At 44.6% G+C, this 27,128-nt stretch overlaps 1 protein-coding gene across 1 annotated transcript in view; it reads left to right on the forward strand.

Annotated features, from left to right (window-relative positions):
- Window positions 1–4,099: 4,099 nt before the first annotated feature.
- LOC126540551 (uncharacterized) overlaps window positions 4,100–27,128 on the forward strand; it is a 32,669-nt gene continuing 9,640 nt past the window's right edge. The window contains exons 1-2 of the mRNA XM_050187385.3: window positions 4,100–5,680; window positions 15,160–15,573. Of these exons, the coding sequence (XP_050043342.1) occupies window positions 4,491–5,680; window positions 15,160–15,573 (1,604 nt within the window). The 5' untranslated portion in view covers window positions 4,100–4,490. The remainder of the gene's footprint in view (window positions 5,681–15,159; window positions 15,574–27,128) is intronic.

Genomic DNA, 27,128 nt, shown 5'->3' on the forward strand with positions numbered 1-27,128 from the left:
GAGCGAGCATGCGTGCGAAGTTATACCGCAGGACTTCCGCTAGCTGTAGCATGTAAGCTTTCTATTGCGTCAGTAGATGCCATGCGCTTTACTGTGGTATCAATTAGTGTTGCAATACAGGCTCGTTGGTATCGCACCTCTGAGTACTACTGTAGCTCATATATATGAGCAGGACGTAAGAGGGCGCATGAAAGACACAGACACGGCGTCATGTGTTTATTTCATAGCCCCGTGTCTGGGTCTTTTATGTACCTTCTTGCGTCCTCGTCTGTATGCTCGACAACAGTACTCAAAGATTACTTTGGTATCACTGTGTATAGGATAGAAGCCATTACTCGATCTTGCATGTGTCTCATGCGCAGATGTCGCTGGTGTAGCGCCACGCATGACCCAACCGGAGCTATATTTAGCCTCGCGAGGGGCCTTCAGAGAGGCGTAGCTTGGCTGTACGTTTGTCCATCCAATCAGGAATGCTCGCGGTTGAGAGCTCACTATTGTGATCGACCGTTCACCCCACGACAACGTCCGGTCACGGCTAGCTCAATTATGGGGAACGGGCCGACGGCCTTGTCAAAATAGTTCTCAATACGGATCACTTATAGCCAGCACGGGAGCACCTCAGTCAGGAGAGGTTTGAGCAAATAGTTCAAGTCAATGGACAAGCGGAGCCAGTGTACGATCGAACCCACTTCCCTTGTTTGTGCCCAGTGATGAGCGTGCATTTCCGACAAAGCACCTCACGGAGGGAAAAGGCAACAGACTTCCGGATTGGTGGAGCCTGATGACATCGGTCTCCTGACGCCGGATTGGGGGAATTGACCCAACAATTATCACGCAGGACATGAAAGGAGTGACGGACGCCTGCAGTGATGGGCTGCTACAACTTCATCATGCACTTTTTTGTAGTACTTTGAATTTCCCTGTAAATACGTAAATATAAACGTGTTTTTAAAACGTGCTAAATATCGAGTCCAGCCCCACGTTCCTTTACTCCTCCAGGAGCAAAGTACATTCCACGTCTTCGGACCCCAGTCGCAACAATATATGTGCTGTCAGAGCATAGCCAGAGTGCGCGCCTTATGCACTAGCGCTTGAGCGCCGCGTGGTAGGTTTTTCGGAAGCTGGTACATGGTCATTCGTCGGAGTCTGCACCGCCATAGCACTCCTCCTCTTCTGTTTGGCCTCGCTGACGCTTTCGGCCGCATCTGGGCCGTTCGGTGTGGGATGGAGATGTATCGATGGCCGGGAATTCAGGAGCTATCTATTGCCTCATTCTCCCTCTCCAGCACGTGCGCCCCCTTGTTATCGATGCTGCCCGCGTAAACCAGCACCCAGTCCACCCACACTTACAAATTATGGTTCCTGTGGAGCCTGCTGCCACGGATCTTGCAGTCCCTGAGTGTGGTCCCGAGTCTCTGGGTGCCAGCTAATCGCTTCAGGGCGTCCCAAGCTGTTTCCGCGAAAGTGATCGCTTGGTCTCCTGGCTTCTGTATGCACTTTAAGTCCTCTTGCGAATCTTGTGGATAGCGGCAAGGACAAGGCACAGTTCGAGCAGACTTCAGCTGGACGTTATTTGATCTTGCGCCATTAAGTGCGGGAGTTGGCCGACCTTGAGATGGACTTTGAGAACGGAAGGTTTATTTACATCATGTACAGGACTTAGAAACAAGTAAAATTTCAGTGAAAAGTCATCGACGGCCGGCAGCGAACGGTACGCTACGGCCTGTGGCACGTCTCTCCCTTTCCGATGGCCCTCTGGCTTGTAATTCCTTCAGTCCATCGGGGTCACGTCCCTTTCAGCCAATCGTCGAGCCCGTGCAGATGGTGTCATTTTCGTCCGTAAGGCGAGCCCGCACAGGCGTCGTCATTTTCATCCAATCGTAGGGCCCGTGCAAGTGGCGTCACGCTCGGCCAATGTGGACCCTCTCTGAACTCTACCCTCCGATGGCCGCATCCATCCTGCGTTGCCTCCTCGCCTGGTCGTCCTTGAACGACCTTCCTGTGCTACAACTTTTCTCGACACTAAGGTCAACTACCTCGATACCTGTCGACCTCCATGCACGCTTTCCGGAAGCGTCACACGGGGGGAGGGCGGAGACAAAAGCTCCACGCGCGACAACCGAGGGCGGGATAGCCAGCCTGTCTGGCGGGTCCCGTAGATCGGTCGACGCGCAACGGCGTACCATAATTGGAATGCGTCGGCAAGGGATTGCGCTCGAAGAACTTGACCGATGCTGATTAATGGTCCGTATCTAACAGCGTGTGGCTGACGCCATACAGGGACACATACGAGTACATTTCTTACACTATTCACATTTGTTTTCATTTTCACGTCACGAGAAGCCTTACTCGCGGACAATAATTCCCTTCCCAACGCAGGAAGTGGTAGCGCCTGCAATCCCCCCTTCTGTCATCGCTTCTGTCCATTTGCCTGCTACGGTTTTGTTGACTCGTCCGCCCCTCCCTTACTTCCTGGGTGATAATAGGCTATCATATATACAAATCAGATGAATTAATAGAATGATTACTCGAATATGTTTCATCGTGTGCGACCGGCCCCAGCGACCCGACGCAGTTTCGCGGCGAGCATTGAGGCGCGCAGTCTTCTGATAGGTTTAATGTAAACGAAAATATATTAATTCTAGGTTCTTTCATAGCATACAAGTATAGAACACTTGACTTTTATACGCTCGTAATGCGGTGACTAATTATGAAAATTGTGGCCGGCCAGATAGATAAGACAGCAATAATGTAGGAGGTCTTCCTAAACGGCCGCTCGTGACTGGCAAAAGGGCAGGCAAGCGTTGACAGCGTGAAGCCAGTTTAATTGTGATACGACAAAGGATAATCAACGCTTTTCCCCCGTTAAACCCACATGTTCTTGTTGGCTTACCATGCAGCTTTATCAGGTCTCTTGAGATACAGGATACTATCTAAAAAATCATATGTTGACACAAATACTGACATCGATTATATGTCTGCGTTTGGTACAGATACAGGTGTGATGCCCGTGAACGTTATCGGTATCTTCACATGTATCTTCAGTTCTGCCACGCCCTATTAAGTGACACGAGGATATCAGAAAGTGTCACCTGCCAATGTCCTTCTTCGCGCGTTCGTACTGTGCCTACTCGCTGGGGGAGATTTGTCAGGGAGATTTCTGTTGTTCGCTCTTGCCTGAGCGAACAACACCGTCACAAACGTATGGTTCGCTTTTGCCCTTCAGGCAAGAGCGAACCACTTTCTTTCTTTCTTTCTTTCTTTCTTGTTTTCACATGTTACCACTTCAACTATACTATTCACGGACTCTCCTAGTCTAACTTACGTAGATGCAGGCGTTTGAATAGGTAATCTCCCCATTTCACCCCCTCTCGCAAGGTAGGACATGTAGCTTCGAAAGAAAATAAATATAAAAGATAGTGAGGGCGGATATATGTTGGAGGGATTCTATGTTGTTCCATAGTTTGGTCAACGCTGTAAAACAGGTCCGCTAGTGGCATTCAGAAATTGTACTTTTATTAAGCGCTGTCCAACTGACAGCAACGACAGATTTCTGTAGCTTTGGTGTTGCAGTTTCTGCATGAAACAGACCTACATGCTTATATGTAATTCCATATTGAGGTTGTTTTCCTTCAAATTAAGGGAGGAAAAAAAAGAAAATCTGGTAAATTTGTACGGCCTCCGAGCATGGCATGCCGCAATCTTGAAGGCTATGCTTTTGGCATACTTCAAATACCGTCAATATTGTTTTCTTGTTTCCAAATCGGATCGCCCCCGACGGCTCCCTTGGAAATCTCAGACTGTGCTGCGATGTGCTGCAAGCGCCAAAAACGATTATATGAGCCAAAGCACCTCATGATGGCAGTCATGTTTAGAATATAAGAGTATAACATAAGCTGAAGATTATGCTTCGTTGTACTGTTGGCGCTGAAAGCATAATAAAGAATGCGGGAAAAAACACTTCCTACGTGTTTGAATGCCAACAAGAAGCAATAAGAAACGTCATCGTCACTATGTAGCGTGTACAAAAATTTTACCGAAACCGGAATGACACAGATAAAAAAATAAGCAATTAAGCCACTGCCAGCCAGACCGCCAGACGAGCCAAGATGAAGCTGCAACGCGCTGGCGGCACTGGCGGTGGTGAGTCTCATGTTCGAACCCGCCGCAGTCCCGCGTTAAACTTTGTTTGATTGGTAACAACATAGTGCGCCGTGCCCCCGAGATACTCCGTCGGTTGATCAGATATCGGGGTATCAGTAGGATTTGCGCACGCGCACCTATAACGTCGAAAATGCGTGCGCGATGCTAGACAGTTATGCTGGGTAACGCCATGCTGTTTGACTGGCTGCTTTCCTTGGGTGCCTGGCAGCTTCAGCAGCTTCAGTGCTACTCGGGAGATTGAACGAAGCCTGTCATTTACCTGCATCCCATTGAGACTGTGGCACTGACGGACTTCATAGGCTACAAACTGCGCTTTAGGTACCGGCATGGACGGCGCGTTACGGTCTCTACAGCAAAGAATGGGATCGGGTGACCAGGGCCGTTACCCTTGGCGCTGGAGTCTTGAACGTTTGCTACGTGGCCTCAGCACAGAGCGCGCCTGCTCAGCAGACGCGTTCGCGGAATGCTGGCTCATCGAACACATAGCCTCATGGAACCAGGCTCTGCGGCCGGCGAGGCTTGTATTGACAGAGTTCGAGCCGGGCAAGCTATGCCTGCGTTCCTACGACGACCGAGACGGTTTCGGCGCAAGGTACCGTGGCGGCAGCGGTAACGAAAATGACGGTGCTTTCCTCATGGCATGGCTGCCCAGACAACACTTCTGCATCCACGAGGTCCGCGTGCATGACCGTATGCATGTGGAACGGCTCTCCTTCGTGGCTTCTTTCATCGTTGGGCCAGCCCCCAACCTGCACCGTGTGGTGTTGCGACCGCGCTACAGACTCGAGCCCGAGAGCGGGTTCCTCGAAGCGTTTGGCCCGCCCCAATGTCTCAGAGACTTGGACCTCTCGAACGTTCACATCAGTGACTCCATCGCTCCCAAAGTGGCCGAAGTTTTGCGCGGAAATTCGTCAACCCTGAACAGTGTCACCCTCGTGGGAAACCAGCTGTCCCCAGAAGCCGCCGGCACCCTGCTTCTTGCACTTGTCGCGTGCGCGCGGCTCAGAGACTTGAGCCTTCAAGATAGCATGGACTCCTCAGCCTGTGACGCTTTGGCAGAGCTGTTCAGGAGCAACAGGGCTATTCAGAAACTTACGCTGGTGGGACTCGGCAAAGCTGGCATGACCTGCAAGCACCTCGGATCCCTGGACAGACGCAGGGCTTGTGTGAACTGTCTAAAAGACCTGTTTGCTGCGCTGGAGGGCATTCTGTGCTTTAAGGACCTGACATTGGTATCGACCTCGATCAAAGCCTTAATGGGAAGGGCACTAGCACACTTTTTAAAGAGGCATCACTCACTCGTCACGTTGTCACTAGAAAGCTGTACTGTTGATTCTGAAGGGGCAGCGCAAATTGCCAAAGCACTGTCTGCCAACTGCACACTGGAGCAACTCAGCTTGCCAGACTGTACTCTTGAAGGTGACGTGGTCACCAAGTTGTGCTCGACTGTGGCCGCCAACACAACCCTGAGGAGTCTCGTGCTGCCCGAGGTCTTCACTTCCACCCGTACCATAGAGTGAGTATGCTAGGTCTCATTGGGTCGGGTCAGACATCTAGGTAGGAAGAATGAAACCCTTGAGTCACAGTTAAAGGGCTTCATTGCACTCTTCCCTGAGGCCCATCATTACAGAGGTCATGCACTTGTCACTAATGGAGAAAAGTGGTGTTTGCACATAACCTTTGTTTATAGTCCATAGATGTAATTTGCTATGCTTCTATTGCAGGAACCTTGGCATGCTTTTTTCATAGACATGCCCATTGTAATTTACGGATTTGTTTTTGTGTGTGTAAATGAGAACTTTAAGAGTTACTTTATACTGCCATGACCTTGCTTCAGGTGTGAAAATACTTAATTTTTATACTCATTATTTCAACCTTGCCTAGCCTGACACTGGAATTTGCTGCACTGTAGCCTGGTGTGTGTGGATGATCTGTGGATCCAAGGATCTGCATAATATGTATATTTGTTCAAAGTGCACTAAATTCTCATTGCGAGAAGGAGCTACTGCAGCTTATCTACAGGCTTCAAGATGTTAGCATAGGCTTTAGCTTTGTGTGCATAGGGGTGGCAACCCACGAAACACATAAAGAGCTAATGAACGTCTAACATACTTCTTTAAAGTATAAGTGAAACGTCTAAAGGACGTATCCTTTTAAACGTTGTTTGGATGTACACTTCTTGTTAGCCACCTTTAACTGTCCTAATGCCACGCTATTAGAAGCCTAAAAAAACTTGAAGTATTTGGGAACTTGTCTGGACCTTTATCTCTGCTTGCAAGTAAATTTGGCATCAATAATCGCAAATAATTTATATCTGAACTATTGAGAATAGCCATTTATATGACCATAACTGGGCGATCATACGGTAATACATTGGGCTGAAAAAAAAAAAGAACAGATCTCTCTACTGCACAATTTGAACTTGCTACCTCGCATTTCAGAGTCAGATGCATTTAACCACTCCATCACATCTGCTCCGTTGACTTGGGTGAATAGTAGGAGCATATGATGCAGCTCAGCTCAAGCAAGGATCACTACATATGCGGAGGGAATCTGGCATTGCATGTGCTTGTGGACATATGCGACTGCAAAAGAACAGCTGCCCGATTCCTCATAGGATGACTAGACCTTAGACTAGACTGTGATGTTCTACCAATTGAGCTATGGCTACACTTATCCCATCATCGACTTCCTTAGGTATGTGTGTACATATACTAGGTCTAGCCCTGGAAATCTTAACCAGTGTCGCCTGTAGCCATGGTGGCATGTACAACATCCCTTCAGCTACGTGTCAAACATAGGGCTAGATCTAGTACATGTACACGGATAACCAAGAAACTGGAAAAGCAGAGAGCCAAATGCATACTTAAAGTGAAAGATGTGAATTCAGCTCCCACTGGCAGGAAGTTGTATTTTTATCTGCTTTAATTCCTCTTTTGCTCGTTTATACACTCTAATTAAATACATTTAATTTCCCTAGTGCTTTCTTTGGCTTCATTGTCTGTTAGCACCTTATGGTTGAATATGGCATAACTAGACGTGGCCATGAAAACTGCTGTTCTTGTCTGCTCCGTCCTTAGTGGTGAAGGTCAAGCGAAAACACTTCAGTGACAGTTCAGAATAAAAGAATTTGCATGCTACTGGATGAGAAGTTGCACCCACTTTTGATGCATATTGTCTTGCCTTCCCTATGGTATATATGGGTCATTCATGCCAAGGTGTGCAAATCTGAATCTGAGCTCTTAACATATCGCTCTACAGCAGTGCTGTTTTTTTATAGTTTCTCAAAGTTTAAACTGCATTTAAAGAGCCTGCAGGGTGCATTTCACTACAGGATAGGCTTCAACAATGGCTTATCTTCATTTGCCTTTGTACCTAAGTGCACCTCGTCCCATCTGGACCCTGCAAACAAAGTCGGGTGCATAGATAATGTGCCGCAGTTGTTTGTACAAGAGTATTACAACCAGTGAACACAATGAATACAGTGCAATTTCAAGTATGAGCCCAATTCATTTCTCCTAACACTTTGAACAGCTCTCCTTTGTGTGGTGACTCGTGATTGCCTCAGAAGTTTGCCATTTTGTCCCCGTATATGATGTCTAGATGACAATGTGTTTCAAATCAGGATGTAAAACACTGAATGTTCCTAGAAGTCACCTTGTGAACTTTTTTTAATGAAACATTAGTGGCCTCATTCCAGGCACTTTGCAGTAGGTAGGTAGGTTCCTGTCTTGCATCATTTTAGGCTTCTTTAATAAAATTGTAATACGAATTTGATGATCAGATCAACCCTCAGTATCCCAGTACAACAGCCCAATGCTTTATCTATTAGACTGCATTTGCCCCGCATACTTGTCTCGTGCCATTACCAACAATCTCGAAGATTGGCGTGTACATCACATATTAACAGGCTGCTTATCAAAGCAGGAGTGTGCCATTTTTAACCCATTAGCACCCAGCATACTTTTAAAAGTACAGTACCATATTTATTTGTAAATAATTACAGACAAAACAGTGTTCCTTGGTATGCCATTTTGCTAAGAAGTTCTGTGAGGTGATTTTATGTCTGCTTCGAGTTGGACACATGCATCTAACACATAATTTTCTACTGCGAAAAGAAAACACACCAACTTGTGAGAAATGCCATGAATTGCTTACAGTAAACCACAATATTATGTGATGTCCATATGCTGAAACACAAAGGCGGAAACATTTATAAACAATTTGTATTACTTGCATATACCTTTACACCCTTCCTTGATATTGGGAGATAAGCCACTTGTGCCATTCGTTGACTTGTTTGAGTTTTTAGATGAAACTGGTTATTTACATCAATTTTAAATTACCGCAGCTTTTGCTGCCTTAACATTGGATTTTGTACTGTCCAGTGACTGGCGCAGCATGGCCTTAGTTGCATTTGCTCCATTAAACTCCAATGAACTAACATTTTTCTAAGAAGGGTTCTGGGCAGATGACCGCATTGTAGTTTTTTGTCAGCTGCATGACGTTTGATCTATTCATTGCTAAACTTGGAAAAGTGCTGAACATAGCAGGTGCTGCTTTACATGCAGCTTCTTCACTTTTTTTTAAGCATATTAAGTACTTCGCAAAACTAAAGTTTTTGGGTAAGTTTTATAAAAGGGTGTAAACAATAAATGCATCACATTCCATATACCATACATATTTATACCATCACAAGAAAATGAATCCAGGTGTATTTGTAAAGTACGCTGGGCCTATGTGTATGCTAAAGGGGTGTGCCTGATCTCGAAGCATGCATGATGGTGTTTTTTACCTGTATTTTGTCAAAATATATTTTGCTGGCTACAGGAACTTCAGAGATTGTTGCAGGAAAGAAATGTATTTAGAATTACACCAACATTGTTATTATTCCTCCTTGTTCCTTTCTTGCAGCCGACAAAGATGACAATGATATTGTCTTCTCAGTGAATAAAATAGTGAGAAGTGTTAGAGTAAATTTAGATAAATAGAAACTATTTAGATATCATATGAAGAATCTTTAAAAAGAACGACGATTCTTGCATCCTTTATTATAAATTGGAAAATTAGTGGGGGGGAACAGAAAACAAGACTATGTATATTCCTATGCCAGTCGACATGAGTTATGCAATAATATTAGGGCAACTCAGATTGGTGAACCAGACGTAGATCCCATCTCTTGAAATGACAGAAAATTATAACGAAAATGACACCTAGCAATCGTTCATCAACAGGATTGTAATGCAAGAACAGGCTGTCATTGGAGGAGATGTCACCAGTCTGTTGAATGTTTCAGTTACCGCTGAACCAAATGCTGAATGCTTTAGTTTTGAATACCTGTATTTATCGCCAATTATCGGGTCTACATCTGTGTCAATAATATTTGCGTCGCGTGCGCAACTGAAAGCAACAGCAAAGGCCTCCCATGTTACTTGATGAAGTCGTGTTACACACTTGATAAGTAAATACACCTCCATAACCAACAATATTTCCCACTAAAATGCAAATTTTGCTACCAGAAGTTTATGTGGGCTTACGTAAAATTTCGTTTGACTCTTCGCTGCAAGCCTTTTTGTTTTTGGAAACTCCAAGATATAGTGTGTACATTTTGTGACCTACATCAGGTTTTGCTCCCATAAAGGCCCAGCACACTTTATGAAGTACACTATCATAGCATTTCAAAGAATAAAGCGCCACTCGCAAAACTTGCACAATGTATTTGCAGTGCGAAAAGATCGTCTGACACAACAAAATCAACAAAATGTAACTGGTAGACTTTTCTCGGGCCTTAATGGGTTAAATACATAAATTATCCTAGGTCTTCTGTCAGCAGCATTCTGACATTGTCCCTCTGTTCCAACATTATTGTTGAAAAGATATGCAAAAAAGCTTAGGATGAACGAAGTGTTATATGGGAAGCATTGTTGCCATGTGGTAGAGTGAGTGGATTTTGTAATTGACCTGCTCTTCATACTCCGGTACGCACGTGCTCAGAGGTATTTAAGAAAGGTTTCTGGTCATCAGCAACTATGCCCAACCTGCCAAAAAACAAAGGTACTGCTATGTCTCTTGACACTGTCACATAATTCGTAATTGGGCATCTATGCCAGCTACGTGTGTAAAGAATACAAGTGCAGGAGTGGGGAAGGATGCAATGTTAGCTCACGTTCTTGTATTTTTGTTTGCTGTTCTTTTAATATAGCAGTACAGCATACCAACATGTTCAAATATTTACCCTTTTCAGCCCTACTAAAAGGCTCCTCGTGCTATCAGTAATTTTTTTTATACACAGGACACTTTAATGTGTGTTCAAGGAGCACTGTAGACAAAGAATGTACGGAAAGGGCTTGGAAAAATGCAGAAGCAAGGCAAACGTTAACACACTGGTGCCAAGTTGTGAGCTGCTTTCCACACAGCAGGGGCTGCCTCTACCAACACTTGTAACGGGCATTCTGCCTTTGCCTTCTCCCACATTGAAGCTATGGGGTCGTGTGACATTTACATCACTGTGGCCCCCAACCTACATGATGTGAAAATGAGTCGTAGGTCATGACCCATGATCTCCTCTTTATTTTTACGCTCCCTTCTTTTGTTGCTGCACAGTGCATTTCCAGAAATGTTTCTTACATGTTCCATTCGTGGTGATCTCCAAGTTTTGTGCTGCTGCTGCTGCTGGCTAGTTGTACTAACATTTATAGAATCAAGGTCACTTTCGAAACTCCCCAACCCCGTCTACCTTCTCATACAGCACGCGGACCACTTCCGGTCAGAATGCGCTGGTGCTACAATGGGCTCCCGCTAGTAGACGACACAGCATGAGCAATACTTGCAGCTCCAGCGCTGTTGCAAGCAGATATTCAGGAAAATGCGGGATTGCTTACTTCATGAACTGTAATGCTACAGGGGCTTCTCTTTGAGCTACTGTCACAAGATAAATTTGAATAATATTTAGCGATTTAGGAGCAAGGGCTGAATGTAGCAAGGCCTGAGCACTGAAATGATGGCTTTCCACAGTGTGCGCAAGAAATAGCAAAAGAGAAAATTTTTAAAGTTTCTGCATGGAACTATTAGTGCTCGTAGTTTACAGCTTATTCCCTTGACGTCATGGTAGCATCAGTGCAATCGCAAGTACGTGTTCAAGAAATGCAAGGTTGTTCATATTTTGCCCGTATTGTTATGGTATTGGCATTTTAAGCTGCCGTCACTACATAAACTGTATAGCAATTTAGCTGCAAGAACTGGATATGGGGGCAAGGCATCATCACTGAAATGATTTTTCATAGTGCTTGCGATACATGAGGATGACCAGTGGCAAAAGAGGAAAATTTTGGTATTTAGGCGTGGTGCTATTAGTTAATGCTTTAACTGTAGAGCTTAATCTCATGGCATCATGAACCACTTCTAGATCTCAGCTGAAGGTAAGAATCATCAACAACACTTCTAATTGCTGTGGTGGCAAAGTGGCTGTGGGGTAGAGATGCTGTGCTTGAGATTGTGGTTCAATCCTGGCCACGGCAGCCACATCTTGAAGAAAGTAAAATGCTCAAACACTAGTGTACTTAAATTAGGTGCACATTAGTACCCCAGCTGGTCGAAATTAATAAGGGGTGCCCCTCTACAGCCTGCTATTTAATCATGTGGTTTTGGCATGTAGAACCATTAGTATTTATTTCATTCTATAAAGATTCTGCAGGCACTGCTGGCTCTCATTATTCCCAATAATTATATTCCAACATTCCTTAACAGAAAGATAATGGCCGTCTACTTTTACTTCTGCAAGGAATGTAATTTTTCAAATGTGTGTTAATGTCACATGTATTTAGGACCTAAAGAAACCAGTTGACTTGGAATATTCTGCTATTTTTAATACAAAGACAAGCACAATACCTTGTTCTCAACCTACATGTTTATTTTTCAGTCCAACACAATAAAAAGAATGGCTGCATAATTCTACAAAAAACGTCATTCTAGTAACGTTAACGTTATACTAATGTTATTCTAATAAAGTTATGGGACTTAATTTTCACACTTGTATTAATTTTATGTACTCAAAGATGTATGTAAATTGCAGTTTATCTTGTCTACACATTACACATAATTGCAACATACATTACATGTGCCCAATTTGTCTGACAGTTTTTTTTCAAGGAGGGAAATTGCGCTATTCCGCGCTGCATGAACATCCAGGTCACGTGGAGCCGATGCCCTATAATCACTCATGCAGCCAGGTACAACACGTTGACATTTACTGCATTGGTGTACAAAGAGCGCGACAACTTTTTACGGACTGCCAAGCCTGCATGTGGCAATATTCCATGTCGGCTGACTAGCAAGGCGTAGACGTGCGTGGAGCCTGCTGTGACAGCTGCACCACAAATGTTGCCGACGGTGGCGGCGCCATGTAACATTGCTCACTTTGGCAATTGACCTTGGTTCTATAAGTGTTGAGTTGTACTGCAGGTAGTATGTGATGTGGAGGAAACTGGTTGTGATGTCATCACTGCGGGCGGGTAGAGTGGGTCCTTTGGAAAGGGCACATGGACTTTCATTTGAACTTTCAGTGGCTTTTACTGCATACATTGATGTAATACTTTGCAGAGACAATAGTCTCCACATTATCAACATACTATGCTTGCCTGTTTTCATTGCCCAAACCTGTTGAGGGGCCCTTCAGCACACAAGTGTATTGGCATGAACTGTGGTATGGCCAGAGACCTTGAGTGCTGCAGCCAGCCGTGAAGCCTCCACCTAAGCTGACTTGGAAACTATCTGCTGCTAGGGGCACATTTGCTTAACAGAAAGTGCATACCGTATAAATTCTTAAAACTACAGTTGTTTAGAACAGTCAGTTGTCCATTTTCTGCCTGCCACTTATAGTTTTCTAGGATGTTCTACAATCTAATCATTTTTTCTTTGAATATAATATTTAGGCAGTTTGATAATTAATTACGTAATTAAGTGAAATATATAGCAATTTGCTCCAAAGGACAGCAGGCAATGTTACCTTGGTTCTGTACAGCTACATGGCACTCGTATTTTTAAATTTTGGTGCAAGTTACGTGAGACGCATGGTATAATCAGCCGCTTATGATGTTACTCAAATGAGTGGCAATATTATGGGAACTTTTGTGTTGCATATTTATCTTGTACTGTAGTGGTCTTATTTCTTTTTTTGACCAGCAGCACTGCTCATTCAAGCTTGTTTTGAGAGGGCTATTAGTTCGCTGATCCAAGATTATCGGTCACCCTGACATAGGCTCTAACTGGTGCAAAGATCGGGTTCACCTTTCACATGGATTAATGCGCTCAGTTTTTATTCTCTTACTTTTCCTTTAGTGCTTGCAGTAGAAGCAACATTTGCACTTTTGGTGTAACTTTGCTTTTATTTTGGTTAATGAACAGTGGCAAGCGTAAAGTCCAGGGAGCTGAGAGAACGAGTGGCATAACACTGAACAAGTCGGATGAAGAATCAATGAGTGTTTTCCATATAAGAATAGCATGTGGCATTAAGTATACCAATACACACTTTGTGGAAGACTAAATACTCATAGCTGTTGAAAAAAGATGCAGCAGCACCATGTAATGTACCTGTTCTTTCTTGGTTTGAACTCTAAAGGCATTTTTTTTTTTTTCATCAGTGGCTGAATAACTGGTATTTTGTGGCTGAAAATTAGTTGTGAGTTAATTTTCTGGCTGCAGCTGTGTCATTCCGATGGAGGTTTTGTGCAAGAATGACTGTGATTTTAGTGCAGTTTAGAACATTTCAGGTGGTCAGTCATCTAGAGCTTTCATTATGAACATCCCTCATAGGTAGGATCTAGATTTGTGAAAATGCCCACAATAGTGTAGTAGACAAGGTATGGCTCATCTTATACCCATAGTTATTAGTGCAACTGCAGATGCAGTGGAACATGCAAGATGTCATTCTGGTTCCAATCTAGAACTGTCCACTGCAAATAACCTTGGAAATTCATTCAAAGAGAGCCACGAAGGCCTGAAACTAGAAGTGTAGTAACTGAAATGCCTCTTTCGGAAAATTCTTTCTGAGGCTACAGTGAGTGCCTCGTGGCTAGCCCAAGCTGAGTTAGTGGCATAGGTGCCACGGGCAAGGACCATTGCATGGACAGGTTTGTGATTCTGCAAGGTAGCTCATGTATTGCATGGCTTTCTTTACTCTTGTTGATGTGGCCCATTTTTTTATGCGACACAGTAGTTCTAGTAGAATTTATTAACCCTTTCCCTACTAAAAAAAAAAAATGAAAAACTACCAAATGTACCGCAATTTCCTTCCGCTCAATTTGTAGTTTTCTCTTTCTTAATAAAATGGCACCATTTGTTCTTTTAATTCCATGGAGTTTCTTTATAGGCCTTGTGTGTTGCAAGAAAGCATTTTGCAGGGCTCGATACACTATGAAAAAAAGAGAATACGAAGAAAAAATAACCCAAACATTGCAAAAACGTGCATATGAATAGTGGCTACTTTTCAGCAGCTCCTAAAGCAGTTAGTAGGCCGTCTTTACATGGTAGACTTAGAAGCAAGCCATGGCACAGCAGCCAACTCCGCACTATTCAGACTCCTCAGGTGAGAACATATCACTTTCTGTGTCCGTGTAAAATTCGTCAGAGCTGTTGTCTGATGAGGAGTCTTAAAAATACTTTCTCTTACACACACTTTCACTGGCTCGTTTTGAGTAGTCGGCTGTGTTTTATGCAGGAGTGTTAGAGGCAGCAATATAATGAATGGCGAGACACAAATGGCACATAGATAAGTGTGGCCATCTAGTCTTGGGAAACACTAGATGCAATAGGACGAGTCTAGTTGTCGTAGGGTCACTGTGCGACAAATTATTGTTTATGACGACTGCTGTCGTCATTGGTTGCATTGGTACGAAATTTCATGACGACTATAGTCGTCAACAGGAGGTAAAAGGTTAGCCAGTTTTGGAAAGCTAGTGTGCTGGCATAAAAGTGTGTATACTTCCTTTTTGTTTACAGAGAAGGGGGCCCTACATTCGAGATGCTGAAGCAACGGTGCCCCGGTCGCGTCTACTTTCCTCTATCTGTGCCTCTTCCATCGTTCGTGTCTCCGGCCCTGGCTGAGGGCCTTTCGTGTGCTTCCAAGCTGAAGATATGCCACTGGGGTATCGTAGGTGATGTGCTGTGCTCCATGTATGCCTCGCTGTCCCTGAACAATTCACTGCGCTGCCTCCACATCGACTATATGGGCGGCGGCAGCGCAGACAGCGGTGTTGCATCGGAATCTCTCCTCAGCTCCTTGTGCACTGCTCTCACAACTTGTGCACATTTCCACACTTTCCACCTGGACCTGCACAGGTCCTTCAACGACTTTGAGGAGGCGATTCCACTGGCTGAAATCTTCACTGCTCTAGAAAACAATCCACGCCTAAGGTACGTCACACCTGTTCTCCTAAGATTACACTGTAAAAAAAGTTTTTGTCTCTAAAGTTTCAGACACGATCATTGAACTTGTTTCGAATTGAATTCTGGGGTTTCATATGCCAAAACCACGATTTGGTTATGACGCACGCCGTGGTGGAGGACTTCAGATTAATTCTAGCCACCAGGGAATCATTAATGTGCCCCCAATGCACAGGACACGAGCGTTTTCGCATTTTGCCCCCAACAGAATGCAGCTGCCGCGACAGGGATTTGATCCTGTGACCTTGTGCTTAGCAGTGCAACATCATGGCTGCTAAGCCACCGTGGTGGGTAATGGTTGAACTTGTGAAACTTGGCAACCGAACAGCATTTTTAGTTAAGTCGCTTGGAGAAAAGTGTACTTGTGAACGAACACAATGGAATGTTGAAATGTCTCACCTTCTGGCACAAAGGTACCATCTCGAGCAGAAGTTTGGAAATAGAAGTTAGCTGCACAGGGTGTGTACCAATTGGGAAAACTAGGAATTTTCAGGGATTTTGAATATTCTAAAAATACTCGGGGGGAAAATCAGGAAGTTTGGCTCAGGGTACCACCACGTACCCCATAGAGTCAATGTATAAGAACGTCTGAAATTTCAGATGCAAGAACCATTCGCCGTCCGATTTTCTGGTCTTTTTGCCGTGACTACAGGGCCGAAACGGCATTAATCAAAGCCACCACTGCTGCTGTTTTCATTACCACACTGCCTCAAACCGGTGCTCTCGCATACAGATCCGCTGGCAGCTGTAGCCACCACCGCGGCAAACGCTAAGCCTAGGCTTGTCCACATTCGCTGTTAAGGTTCTTGCTGTTCGGCGCCGCGTTCTTTATTTAAAGAATTCGCCACTGTCGGCAAAGGCACCTACACCGACTTTGTGGTCCTTGCCATTGGCTTTGAAGCTCGGAAAGCATGGTGCATTGCATAATGCTGGTTCCCAAAAGTCAGCTTCAGCTTGATACGGCAATGTTACGCGGCGAAGCATACACAAAATTATTACGGTGAAGCTTAAGTGTGGGAAGGGGCATTTGTCACGGGACAGTGTGTATTCCTTAATTATACACAAGTCCACCCGCCATCTCCTGTCACAGTACGAGAACTGATATGCCTAATAAGTGTACAGGCAGGTCTTTTCAGATGTGCCTGTGGCGGTTTCAGCCCTTAAGAGCAGTAAAAGACATGCATTCATTTTTTCAAACTGCCAGATTTTTCTGACGTTATTGCGGCCCTTAGCAAGTCCGAAAAATCGCACGTAGACTGTACAATTGACCAAGAGGATGCTTCAAATGGTCCGTGGGGAAACGCGCGGTGGAAGGAGGATGAGAACAGAAAGCACCTACGCATCGAGGAATGCACGGGAAAGGAAGCGTGCCGCCGCTTCTTTGTAGGGCTTGGGCTCAAAAAACAAGTGTTGGCTGAAGCCAAGCTGCAGGCGTCCCTCACTGAGGCATTGTGCACGGGCTGAGAATAAGTCAGGACAGTTGAAGTTGACACACTAGCTGTTGAGAAAGAACCTCACTTGTGACAAAGTTCAGGCCTCATACCAAGGAGCTTGCTATCAGTTGGTAGAAATAGCTTGTATCCCCTTCAGTCACGGCGTCCACATTTGTGGAGGCGACCTATTTTTGCCATTTCTGTGCAGTGGTAAGGAATAAAGCACGAACATTAAACTTAGTGTAAAGTGAACGTTCTGATAACCTAAATTCCATTTTACTCCTCAGTGATCTGTATTGTTAGACTACCGCTTTGGTGAAGGCACTACAGTGCTTTATATGATGTTTGATGTGGAACATGTTGGTAGCAACCTTGAAATATTTGTTTTCTTGAAATGCTTGAGGCCAATGAAGAACTTGTGCATGTAATTTGAGCAGGGGATATAATCCTTTTTATGAAAAAATGTAGCATGGCTGACTTTACAATATTTAAATTTTTAATTAAAGGAAAATGAGACATCCACCCAATCGTAGCAAATGCTACAAAGGAAACCTATATGGGTTCCTCAAAAGAAAAGCTTCACAGTTGAAGGAAGATTCGTCCTGGTCCGGGACTCGAACCTGGGACCACCGCCTTTCCGGGGCAGCCGCTCTACCATCTGAGTTAACCACACGGATAGCTTACTTCCCTCCATCTTACGAGTTTCCGCAGAACTATTACTTTAAATATTTAGTTACTCTAATTATGATGACTCATCATAAAATGCTTAGTCATTCTACCACTTTGATTTGCTTTCAGTGGAGTCTCAAGCACCGTCTGTTTCACACAGGTATCTACAGTCGGTAATAATTCGTGACTCAAGGGAATATTTGAAAATATTTTTTTTCTTATGCATCTTCTTTTTATTTGTATTTGAGAATGTTCGACTGAAATTGCAATGAGTTTTACCTTTTCCTTTTTTTTTTCAAAAATACTTTATTCGCTGTGCACTTTTCTAACCCTCCCTTCCGATTTTTTTTTAATAACATATTGACACGTGTACTTATCTTTATCGGGCGACCACGTTTCGCCGCTTAACAACTGTAATCGCACAGCGAGGGACGCGCCTGCATGTATCCGACGTTTCTGGAAAGTTATCGATGCTTCTACCCGGCTGTCTGTTGTCGCCGAACCTTGTGTTATCTGATTTCATCGCGTAACGCGAATGGTGTAGAACTTTGTGGAAGGCACGCGGGTCCAAACGATTAGTCTGGAACATTCGACGACTGCTCTATAAAAGCCGACGCGCTTGACCCACTGATCAGATTTCCGACGATCGCCGACCTTGTTCGCCGCTATCGTTGTGCTATAAGTGTAGCCTGTTCTTGTGGGCACAGGTTCGCCCAATAAAAGATAGTTTTTGCCTTTCACAGTATCGCTACTGTGTTCTTAATGTCACCACCACGTGACATCTGGTGGAGGTGCTGGGTATCGATCCCAGTACCTCTCGCGACGATCCAACCGCTGGGCACCTCGGATTCTCCCGGACGCTGTCGAGAATACAGGAAAGGTATTATTGGCCGCGTCTGACCGCGGACGTCGCCCGTTACGTCAAGACATGCCGGACTGTCAACGACGCAAGACACCACCGACAAGGCCAGCAGGATTACTACAGCCGATCGAACCTCCTCGCCGACCATTCCAGCAGATTGGGATGGATTTGTTGGGGCCGTTTCCGATATCAACATCCGGGAATAAGTGGATCGTCGTGGTGACGGACTATCTCACCCGTTTTGCTGAAACTAAAGCTCTACCAAAAGGCAGCGCAGCCGAAGTGGCGAAATTTTTCGTCGAGAACATCCTGCTGCGACATGGTGCCCCAGAAGTCCTCATCACCGACAGAGGAACGGCTTTTACAGCAGAGCTCACCCAATCCATTCTGCAGTACAGTCAGACAAGCCACAGGAGGACAACTGCCTACCATCCGCAGACGAATGGTCTCACGGAGCGCCTGAACAAGACCCTCGCCGACATGCTAGCAATGTACGTCGACGTCGAACACAAGACGTGGGACGCGGTCCTGCCGTACGTAACCTTTGCGTACAACACGGCGGTGCAAGAAACAACACAGATCACGCCGTTTAAGCTGGTTTACGGCAGGAACCCGACGACGACGCTTGACGCCATGCTGCCGCACGTAACTGACGAAGAGAATGTTGACGTCGCTAGCTATCTCCAGCGCGCCGAAGAAGCCCGACAGCTCGCCCGCCTGCGAATCAAGAGCCAGCAGAGGACCGACAGCAGACACTACAACCTCCGACGACGCTTCGTCGAGTACCAGCCTGGCGACCGTGTTTGGGTCTGGACCCCGATACGCCGACGAGGACTCGGTGAGAAACTACTCCGACGCTATTTCGGACCCTACAAGGTCATCCGACGTATTGGCGCTCTGGACTATGAGGTCGTGCCAGACGGCATTTCGCATTCACAGCGGCGCCGCGCACGATCTGAATTGGTCCACGTGGTGCGCCTTAAACCCTTTTACGGACGCTGACGAACTTCGTCATTTTTGTTCTTTTCTTTGCTACGAGTGCTTTTGTTTATTACCTTCGTTTGTTTGCAGCATCGGGTCGAAGCTTTTTAAGAGGGGGGTATTGACACGTGTACTTATCTTTATTGGGCGACCACGTTTCGCCGCTTAACAACTGTAATCGCACAGCGAGGGACGCGCCTGCATGTATCCGACGTTTCTGGAAAGTTATCGATGCTTCTACCCGGCTGTCTGTTGTCGCCGAACCTTGTGTTATCTGATTTCATCGCGTAACGCGAATGGTGTAGAACTTTGTGGAAGGCACGCGGGTCCAAACGATTAGTCTGGAACATTTGACGACTGCTCTATAAAAGCCGACGCGCTTGACCCACTGATCAGATTTCCGACGATCGCCGACCTTGTTCGCCGCTATCGTTGTGCTATAAGTGTAGCCTGTTCTTGTGGGCACAGGTTCGCCCAATAAAAGTTAGTTTTTGCCTTTCACAGTATCGCTACTGTGTTCTTAACGTCACCACCACGTGACAATATATGCTACTCCTTACTATTCAAACTGAATTAAGTCATTTTTTCTTATTTTATTTTTTAGCATGTTTACTGGAGAGAAAGCATCGGGCGGCATGATGTCATCCCTTCTTGACGTAAAACAGCCTTCTGCGTCACTCGGGGAATTTCGTAAAGGCACTCGGGAAAAACCTGGGAACCTCTGAGAATTTGGAAATGTCAACTTGGTAGACAGCCTGTTAGCTTCAAGAAACTTGATTTTCTTAAGTTTGTGGATGTGCCTGAATTTAGTTTTAGTTTAGCATACAGTATATCATTGCGTATGCTATACTAGTTTGGGTCGTCACTGTGTATGTGCAGAACGCTAAACGACCCATAGTGTATACCGTACACACGCTATTTCTCAGATTTAGCATTAGCGTCTTTGCGTAGTTTACGTAAAACATGGTGGTCCCGGCTGCCACATTCGTATTGAATTTAGTGTTGCTTTTGTAAAATTCACTTCGTTCATAGCAAAGGACTGTGCAAACGGCTTTCCCTTATTCTCAGGCCTCTTCGACGGCAGATTATTACGGTTAACCTTGTGGAGTTTTTAAGATCGCTTCTGTTTTCGAACGAGTCGAAGCCCAACAAAAGAAACATTCGAGATGTCAACGCCACCTATCGGTGAAGCCAGGAGATAGCCGCGATGGCAGCATATGGCCTCTGAAATCTGAAGATCTTGTAGGACAAATAAAACTGAAACAAACGTGTGCTGCTTAGTGTGCATTATACTATAGCGTGTAGCGTACGCTATAGTTTGGTACACTATAACTGTCTATTAGGACTTGCATTTTATTGCTCAAGCATTTCCCAAACATAGCTGGCGATTGCAGAGTTTCAGAAGAATACATGCATCTTCTGAAACTGTGCAATCGCCAGCTATGTCTGCCAGGCTAAGGCCGCATGTAGCAGTATTGCCATCACCTCTACCACATTTGGTTTCGTTGAAAGGGGATGCAAAGATCTAATCACAAAAAAAGACCTGAACTCCCAATATGTTACAATAGCTTGCAGAACAGTTGTAGAAAGAGAAAATTTTATTTTTTATATAATTCACCTTGGTGGTGCTGCAATACCATATACAAGTGTAACATTCCTGTAGACATAGAAGTACAGTGCTCACGGAATGAAACACGTCAATTTAGGCCTAACCAATGCGCATAATTTCATTTCCACCGGCTGCAGTTCGTTACACACTGACGCAATTTTGGCACGTACACTTAGATTGGAGTCTGCGTCACCTTTGAAGACCAGATTCCTAGCGACATGACATGGTAGTCTTGAGTACTTTGCACATATGCAGGGTTCTACTAAATGCTCCCTGTCGTGTTTCATTCCGTGAGCACTGTACATGAGAAAAATTTTATAAGCATACAGATTTTTAGACTGAACATTAAAAAAGGTAGCTATAATGAGTGTGGTTTTCAGTCAATCTGCAGCGACCAAAGGAATGGGTCTACGTTTGCTTCACTCACTGAATCAAATAGGCTTATGATTTATCCATTCCTGATGTGTTTGGTGTTACAAATGCTTCGGCTTCATGACCTGCACAGTGCTCTGTCTTATGTATTTGTTTTCTTTGATTCTATTTTTCTGTGGCAGACCTGAGAAACAACACAATTTTATTGTGAACAGCAGTTATGAGAGCCTAGGGAAGGAACTGAATGTGTTTGTTTGTTAGCAAGAATTTTGAAAGATTCTCATACAGCTTAAGAAAACCTGCACTCTGGAGGGAGGAATTGAACCATTGCTTATACATTTTCAAGCTTAGGGCTCTAACCACGTTGGTCTGCACGTTGGTCTTCTACTGTATTCGACTGTTATGAGGAAATGGGCTGAAAGTATCCATACCTGGCTGAAAAGATTCCTTTGGCTATGCTGAATGTTGCACAGTGGGAAGGAAAGGGCTTCAGTGTGGTGGCTGTGAGGCCGGAGATGAGTAGACTCTATTAATGTGCAAGAGGGCACTAAATTTTCTGGGTAATGGTTTTTTTTTAATAGCCTGCAAATATATAGGACTGTCCAGCTGACAGCAATATTGCTATGCTTTTTTTAATACATGTAATGTAAGTTTGAAATGCTCAGGAACTTCTGCATGAGCTTGACACACGATTGGTGATGCTTAACACATCAAGAATATGTACCTGTGGAACAAAGTACTTCTCTATTTCTTGGCAAATTTAGTGGCTGAAAATGTGCAACCAGAAGTTTTCTGACGTTATGGAGTGTGGCCACAGTGTGGATAAAAAAGTTTTATAAAAATAGAAGAAAAAAAGTGACATTGCACTGGCTTTATCAATAAGTGCAATATGCTGTTATGAAAAAGGATGCTTCCTTTGGGCTGAAATATGGACTGCCCCTCTTAGTGCCTTCTCATTGACCGAATAAGCCGAAAAGGCAGAAACTAAAGAAGCACACCAGTGCTCTTTGAAAATACCAAGTGCAGCAGTCATAAAGGTTTACAAGGAAAAAAAAAAAAAAACTGCCCGAAGAAAATTCCTGAAAGCTGATATTTGCAGTAATTAAGTTAAGGGAATCGCTCACTAGCCGGGATGTTTTTGTCAATTACTGCGCATGTGACCTAGGTACACTGCATCTGGCGATGTGTCCCAACTATCGCTGCTGACCACCTGCTGGATTTGGTAAATTGCAATAAGGCAGATCCTTTGATGGATCGTCTTGGGTTTCGTTTGCTGCTCAGATTAACCTTAACACATCATGCCAAGGTTGCCGTCCATTCCATCAACATCAAGTTCAAAAATGAGCTTCTCCAATGCTAGATTTTACCTTTCACTCATTATTCTACTTCTCCTATGCTTCTTGTATGAGGGTGTCTGCTTGTGTGCTTTTTTTTCTCAGCTTCAAAGTTTTTTTTTTTTTACCCCCGCTGTACCTTAGTTGCTATGTGATTGTGCTGCTGAGCTTTTTAGGTCTTGAGTTTGATCCCAGCTACGGTGGCCGCATTTCCATGGAGGCAAAATGCAGAAACACTCGTGTACTTAGATTTAGGTGTACATTAAAGAATCCCAGCTGGTCAAAGACTGTTCGCAGTCCTCCACTATGGCATGCCTCATAATTAGATAGTGGTTTTGTCATGTAAGACCCCAAAATGTTATTTTGATTTTGAAGGTTCAGCTTCTGCTGTAACTTCTTTTTGTGCTGTCGTCTGGTAGCTGACGTTCCAACTCGTGGTACCAGGCACACATCACGTAGCATCAGTAAGGTGATTCCACGGGAGATCAAACATGCATGTCCGCCTGATATTTTTGTTTTGTCAGGCATTTTATAATGAATATAAGAATATTCAAACTGCGTGGAATAAAAAAATTTTATTCCCCAAAAGCGTTCCCAGCAAGTCAGAAAAATATTTGAAGATGGCAGCGTGAGCATCCTCCTATTGCTTACCACAATACTTTCAGATTTCATGAGCGAGTGAAATGCAAACTAAAATGGTTTCAAAAAACTTCTCTGCTCATTTTAATATGCTTCGCAGTAAACAACTTCCATGCATTCTTTTATGCTGTTCACAAACTAATAGAACGTAAAAAAATTTCATACATGGCCGAAATCAGAAAAATTTCGCAACTCTAATTTGTCTTGGTGCGTTTCTATTTCACACAGAATCTTGAAAGAAGTGCCAAATATAGAATGTTCTCTTTCCATCATTTATGCAAAATATTGTCTTCCTAAGTGAAACACAAGTGAAGCAGAAAAGAGTAGTTAAATAAACAAACTCTATCAAAAGAAAACTGGTTCCAATTGCTGAAAAATTTTTTGATGAAGCCCGCTTATGTCGGGCAAAATGTAGGTGCAGTAATGTTTCTTCATTTGCTTTATTCACAAAATGGCCAAAGTGGCGCATGTTGAGCGGGCTGGCTTCAGTACCTTAGCTGGTTGTTTGTTTGCATTGCATGCAAAGCTAGTTTTAATTTGGTTGCTGCTTCAGAACTTCACTCTAGCACCATGTTTTCAACAAAAATGCATTGCCAGATTTTATTTGTGTCTAGCATGTGCATGGGGTGGGAAGTGGGGGGGGGGGGGGGGGGCTGCTGCCCCCTACAGTGCTAGTGCATACTGAGTTCGCAGCCCACAACGTCTGTGTGCATCGCAATTGCACCTCTGTTATTCACTTGTCAACACCATGCGAGACACCGCGAGTGCAAGTTGTGGCTTACTTTGCCAAAATCTGTCTGGTGCACACAGTAATTCATCTGCGAGAGGTGTCAAGGCAGGCTAATCTGTAGCGACAGAGCACTTCCATAATCAGCAGGTGTGCGATCATGGAGGTGCTACTTCACTGCCTGCTCCCCATCCCCCAGGTACAATGGATACTGAAACCTTCTTCGGCACCTCCACCTGCAACTCTCACTGGGCCTTTCTAAAAAACTTGTCGGAGTCTTTCCCAAAGCGTTCATTTAATGTCCTGTTATCATGTGTTTTCTGCGTCGTTCACAGATGTCTTCCTGTTTTACCTCGACATTCACCTCTGCGTTTCAGCTGTCCGAAAAAGTGCAGTGTGGCATGACTGAACGAAAGGCTGCTGAAGTTGCCTAATTTATGATATTTTGTCACCACCTTGCTGACGCACTTTCCCACACCGCGACCAGCAGAGGTCACTGGTGGCACCAGATCTGCAATGTCCTTTGATAATGAACGTGGCCTACACATTTTCTCAGTGAGAAGCTTTAGATGGCCTTGTTCTAGAACATAAAATTGTGAGACATTCTGGAGGCTCAGTCATGACAGCAGCACAGAAAAAGCAACAGAAAGAGTGCAGTGCTGTTCAGGATAAACGTTTCAACTTGGTCTAGCTGTTCACTACACACGATGCACGCGGTTCAAAGCTCAATCTGAGTATATTCATTGCCGATTATTTACGCATGCGAAAAAAGAAAATTGTCAAGAAAAAAATTTGTCATTGTGTAAAGGTTTGGGTCTTGCCTCCCTGCGAAAGCTACTGCCAGAGGCTGAGGATATTTCTGACACCGACGAGGTCTGCCAGCACTGCTTTATGCGCCTCAAGGAAATCCAGTCTTCATTTGGTGACACCCACAATGAAGCAGATGAGGCATTCCTTCAGGAACAAGCGATTGACGACTTGAACAGATAGGTCCACCTTTCTTCTGATGTTTCACCACTGAAGCCACCGTCTTCCATTCACAAATGCAGCAGATGATCTCGCGGAAAGAGGAAGTGGGCTAAGATTGACAGTGTCGTGGTGACGAAGAGACGTTCAACTTTAACGCTATATACGGAAGTGTCAGTACACCTTAACCATCCATGACAGAATGTCCTGCATGCGATGGCTGGTTAAATAGCTTGAAGCAAGTGTACAAGGCTTCAAGGTCCTATCGAGAGTGCCTCCGTCTCATTGCCATAGTGCCACCAGAAGTTGAAAACAAATGCATTTAAGAGGCAGACTCAGCTACCGCAATCTACATGCTCAGAAAAGCCCGAAATTGACGCAAGAAGCACGGAATGTGGTCAGATTTTGATTCATACATAAGGTCAAGGTTAAGCCCATCGAATGTACAAGCTGCGCTCAACTACTGTGACGAACTTGGGTGCTCTCGTCAGAGCCCGAACAAGGAGGAGGTTTTCAGTCATCACGAACGGCCAGAGAGAGTATGTCTCAAAGCGGTTTATGACACGTTCTATCTGTGAGACGTTGCAGATGTTCAAAACAGCTCACCCCGAAAGTGCCATCGCCCTGTCACTTTTACAGCCTGCGTCAAAAATGTGTGCTGCTCACACCACAGCAAGAGGTTTGTGTTTGCATTTATTGCTCTAATGCCAACCTTTGTGTCTCCACGCTTTAGAATGTAGCCGGCATGGAAATCTAATTGGAAGGCATGAAAACATTGTGCCTTTGTGGTTCCCCAAATGCAGATTGTGTGTTAGGTGAATTCGAGCGTTGCCCATGGAATGAAAGCCTCACTTTGGCCAGTCGGGGATTGGTCGATGAGGACTAGGTAACACTTACTGTTTGGGAAAGCAGCGACTTGATCAAGAACACGTCGTCTCCAACCCTTTTTGTGAAAGAGCCTGGCAAATGGCTGATCAAATGGATTCCTCACTAATACATGCGCTGCACTCAAGCTGTGGCTATTCATGAAGCAAAAAAGTGCGAGCAGCAGGGAAGCATTGTTCTGCATTTTGATTTTGTGGAAAACTGGACTGTCCTTCTCTCAGATGAAACACGATCGTACCATTGGCATAAGAAACAAGTCTCCATTTTCACCTGTGTCACTGTGACAAGGAAAGTAACACACAGCTTTGCTGTAATAAGCAACGACATGCATCACGACGCAGTGCATACCTGCTATGTCCTAGGTAGAGTGCATGAGGTGTTAGATGAAAAAGAATCCATCTACTGTCATGTAACACACGTCAGCGATGGTGCAGCGAGCCATTTTTAAAATAGGTACCAAATCTACGAGTTGTGCGACTCCAAGTATACATCTGCTAGGTGGACGTTTTTTGCTACCGGGCATGGGAAGAATACCTTTGACAGTGTGAGTGGACTCATTAAGCACCAAGCTTCCCTGCACAACCTGAGGTCTGGAGGCGCCACCTCCATTCAGTCGGCACGTGAGATGGTCTCCCAACTTAGCGGCAACATCAAGAATGTAGCCCTGCTTCATGCACCTGGTGCAGCCATCGAGGAGCATTGTCTGCAGAAGTCAGTGGAGGGAAAGCCAGTGCCGCGCATGCCAGGAATTCAGTCATGGCATGTGTGGATGTGTGTCTGCGATCAGTCAAGCGCATATGCACTGTCCATTGTAAGAACTGCTGCTAGCCAGCTGACAATGATTAAAACCATTTAAATACTACCTGCAAAAGACGTGCAATAAATTTATTTGAGCACCACAAGTAGTGTCAAGTTTGTTCTATCTTGCATCCCAGAAAACAGAGCAGAAAACACATTCTCTGTACTTGCCGCAATAAGAAACCCAAGTAAACTTTCCTTCAGTTGTGGTAACCATTTTCTTTTCTTTTTTTTGAAAGAGAGTAAATGT

This window comes from Dermacentor andersoni, chromosome 2 (genome assembly GCF_023375885.2).
Source record: "Dermacentor andersoni chromosome 2, qqDerAnde1_hic_scaffold, whole genome shotgun sequence".
NCBI classification, from domain to species: Eukaryota; Metazoa; Arthropoda; class Arachnida; order Ixodida; family Ixodidae; genus Dermacentor; species Dermacentor andersoni.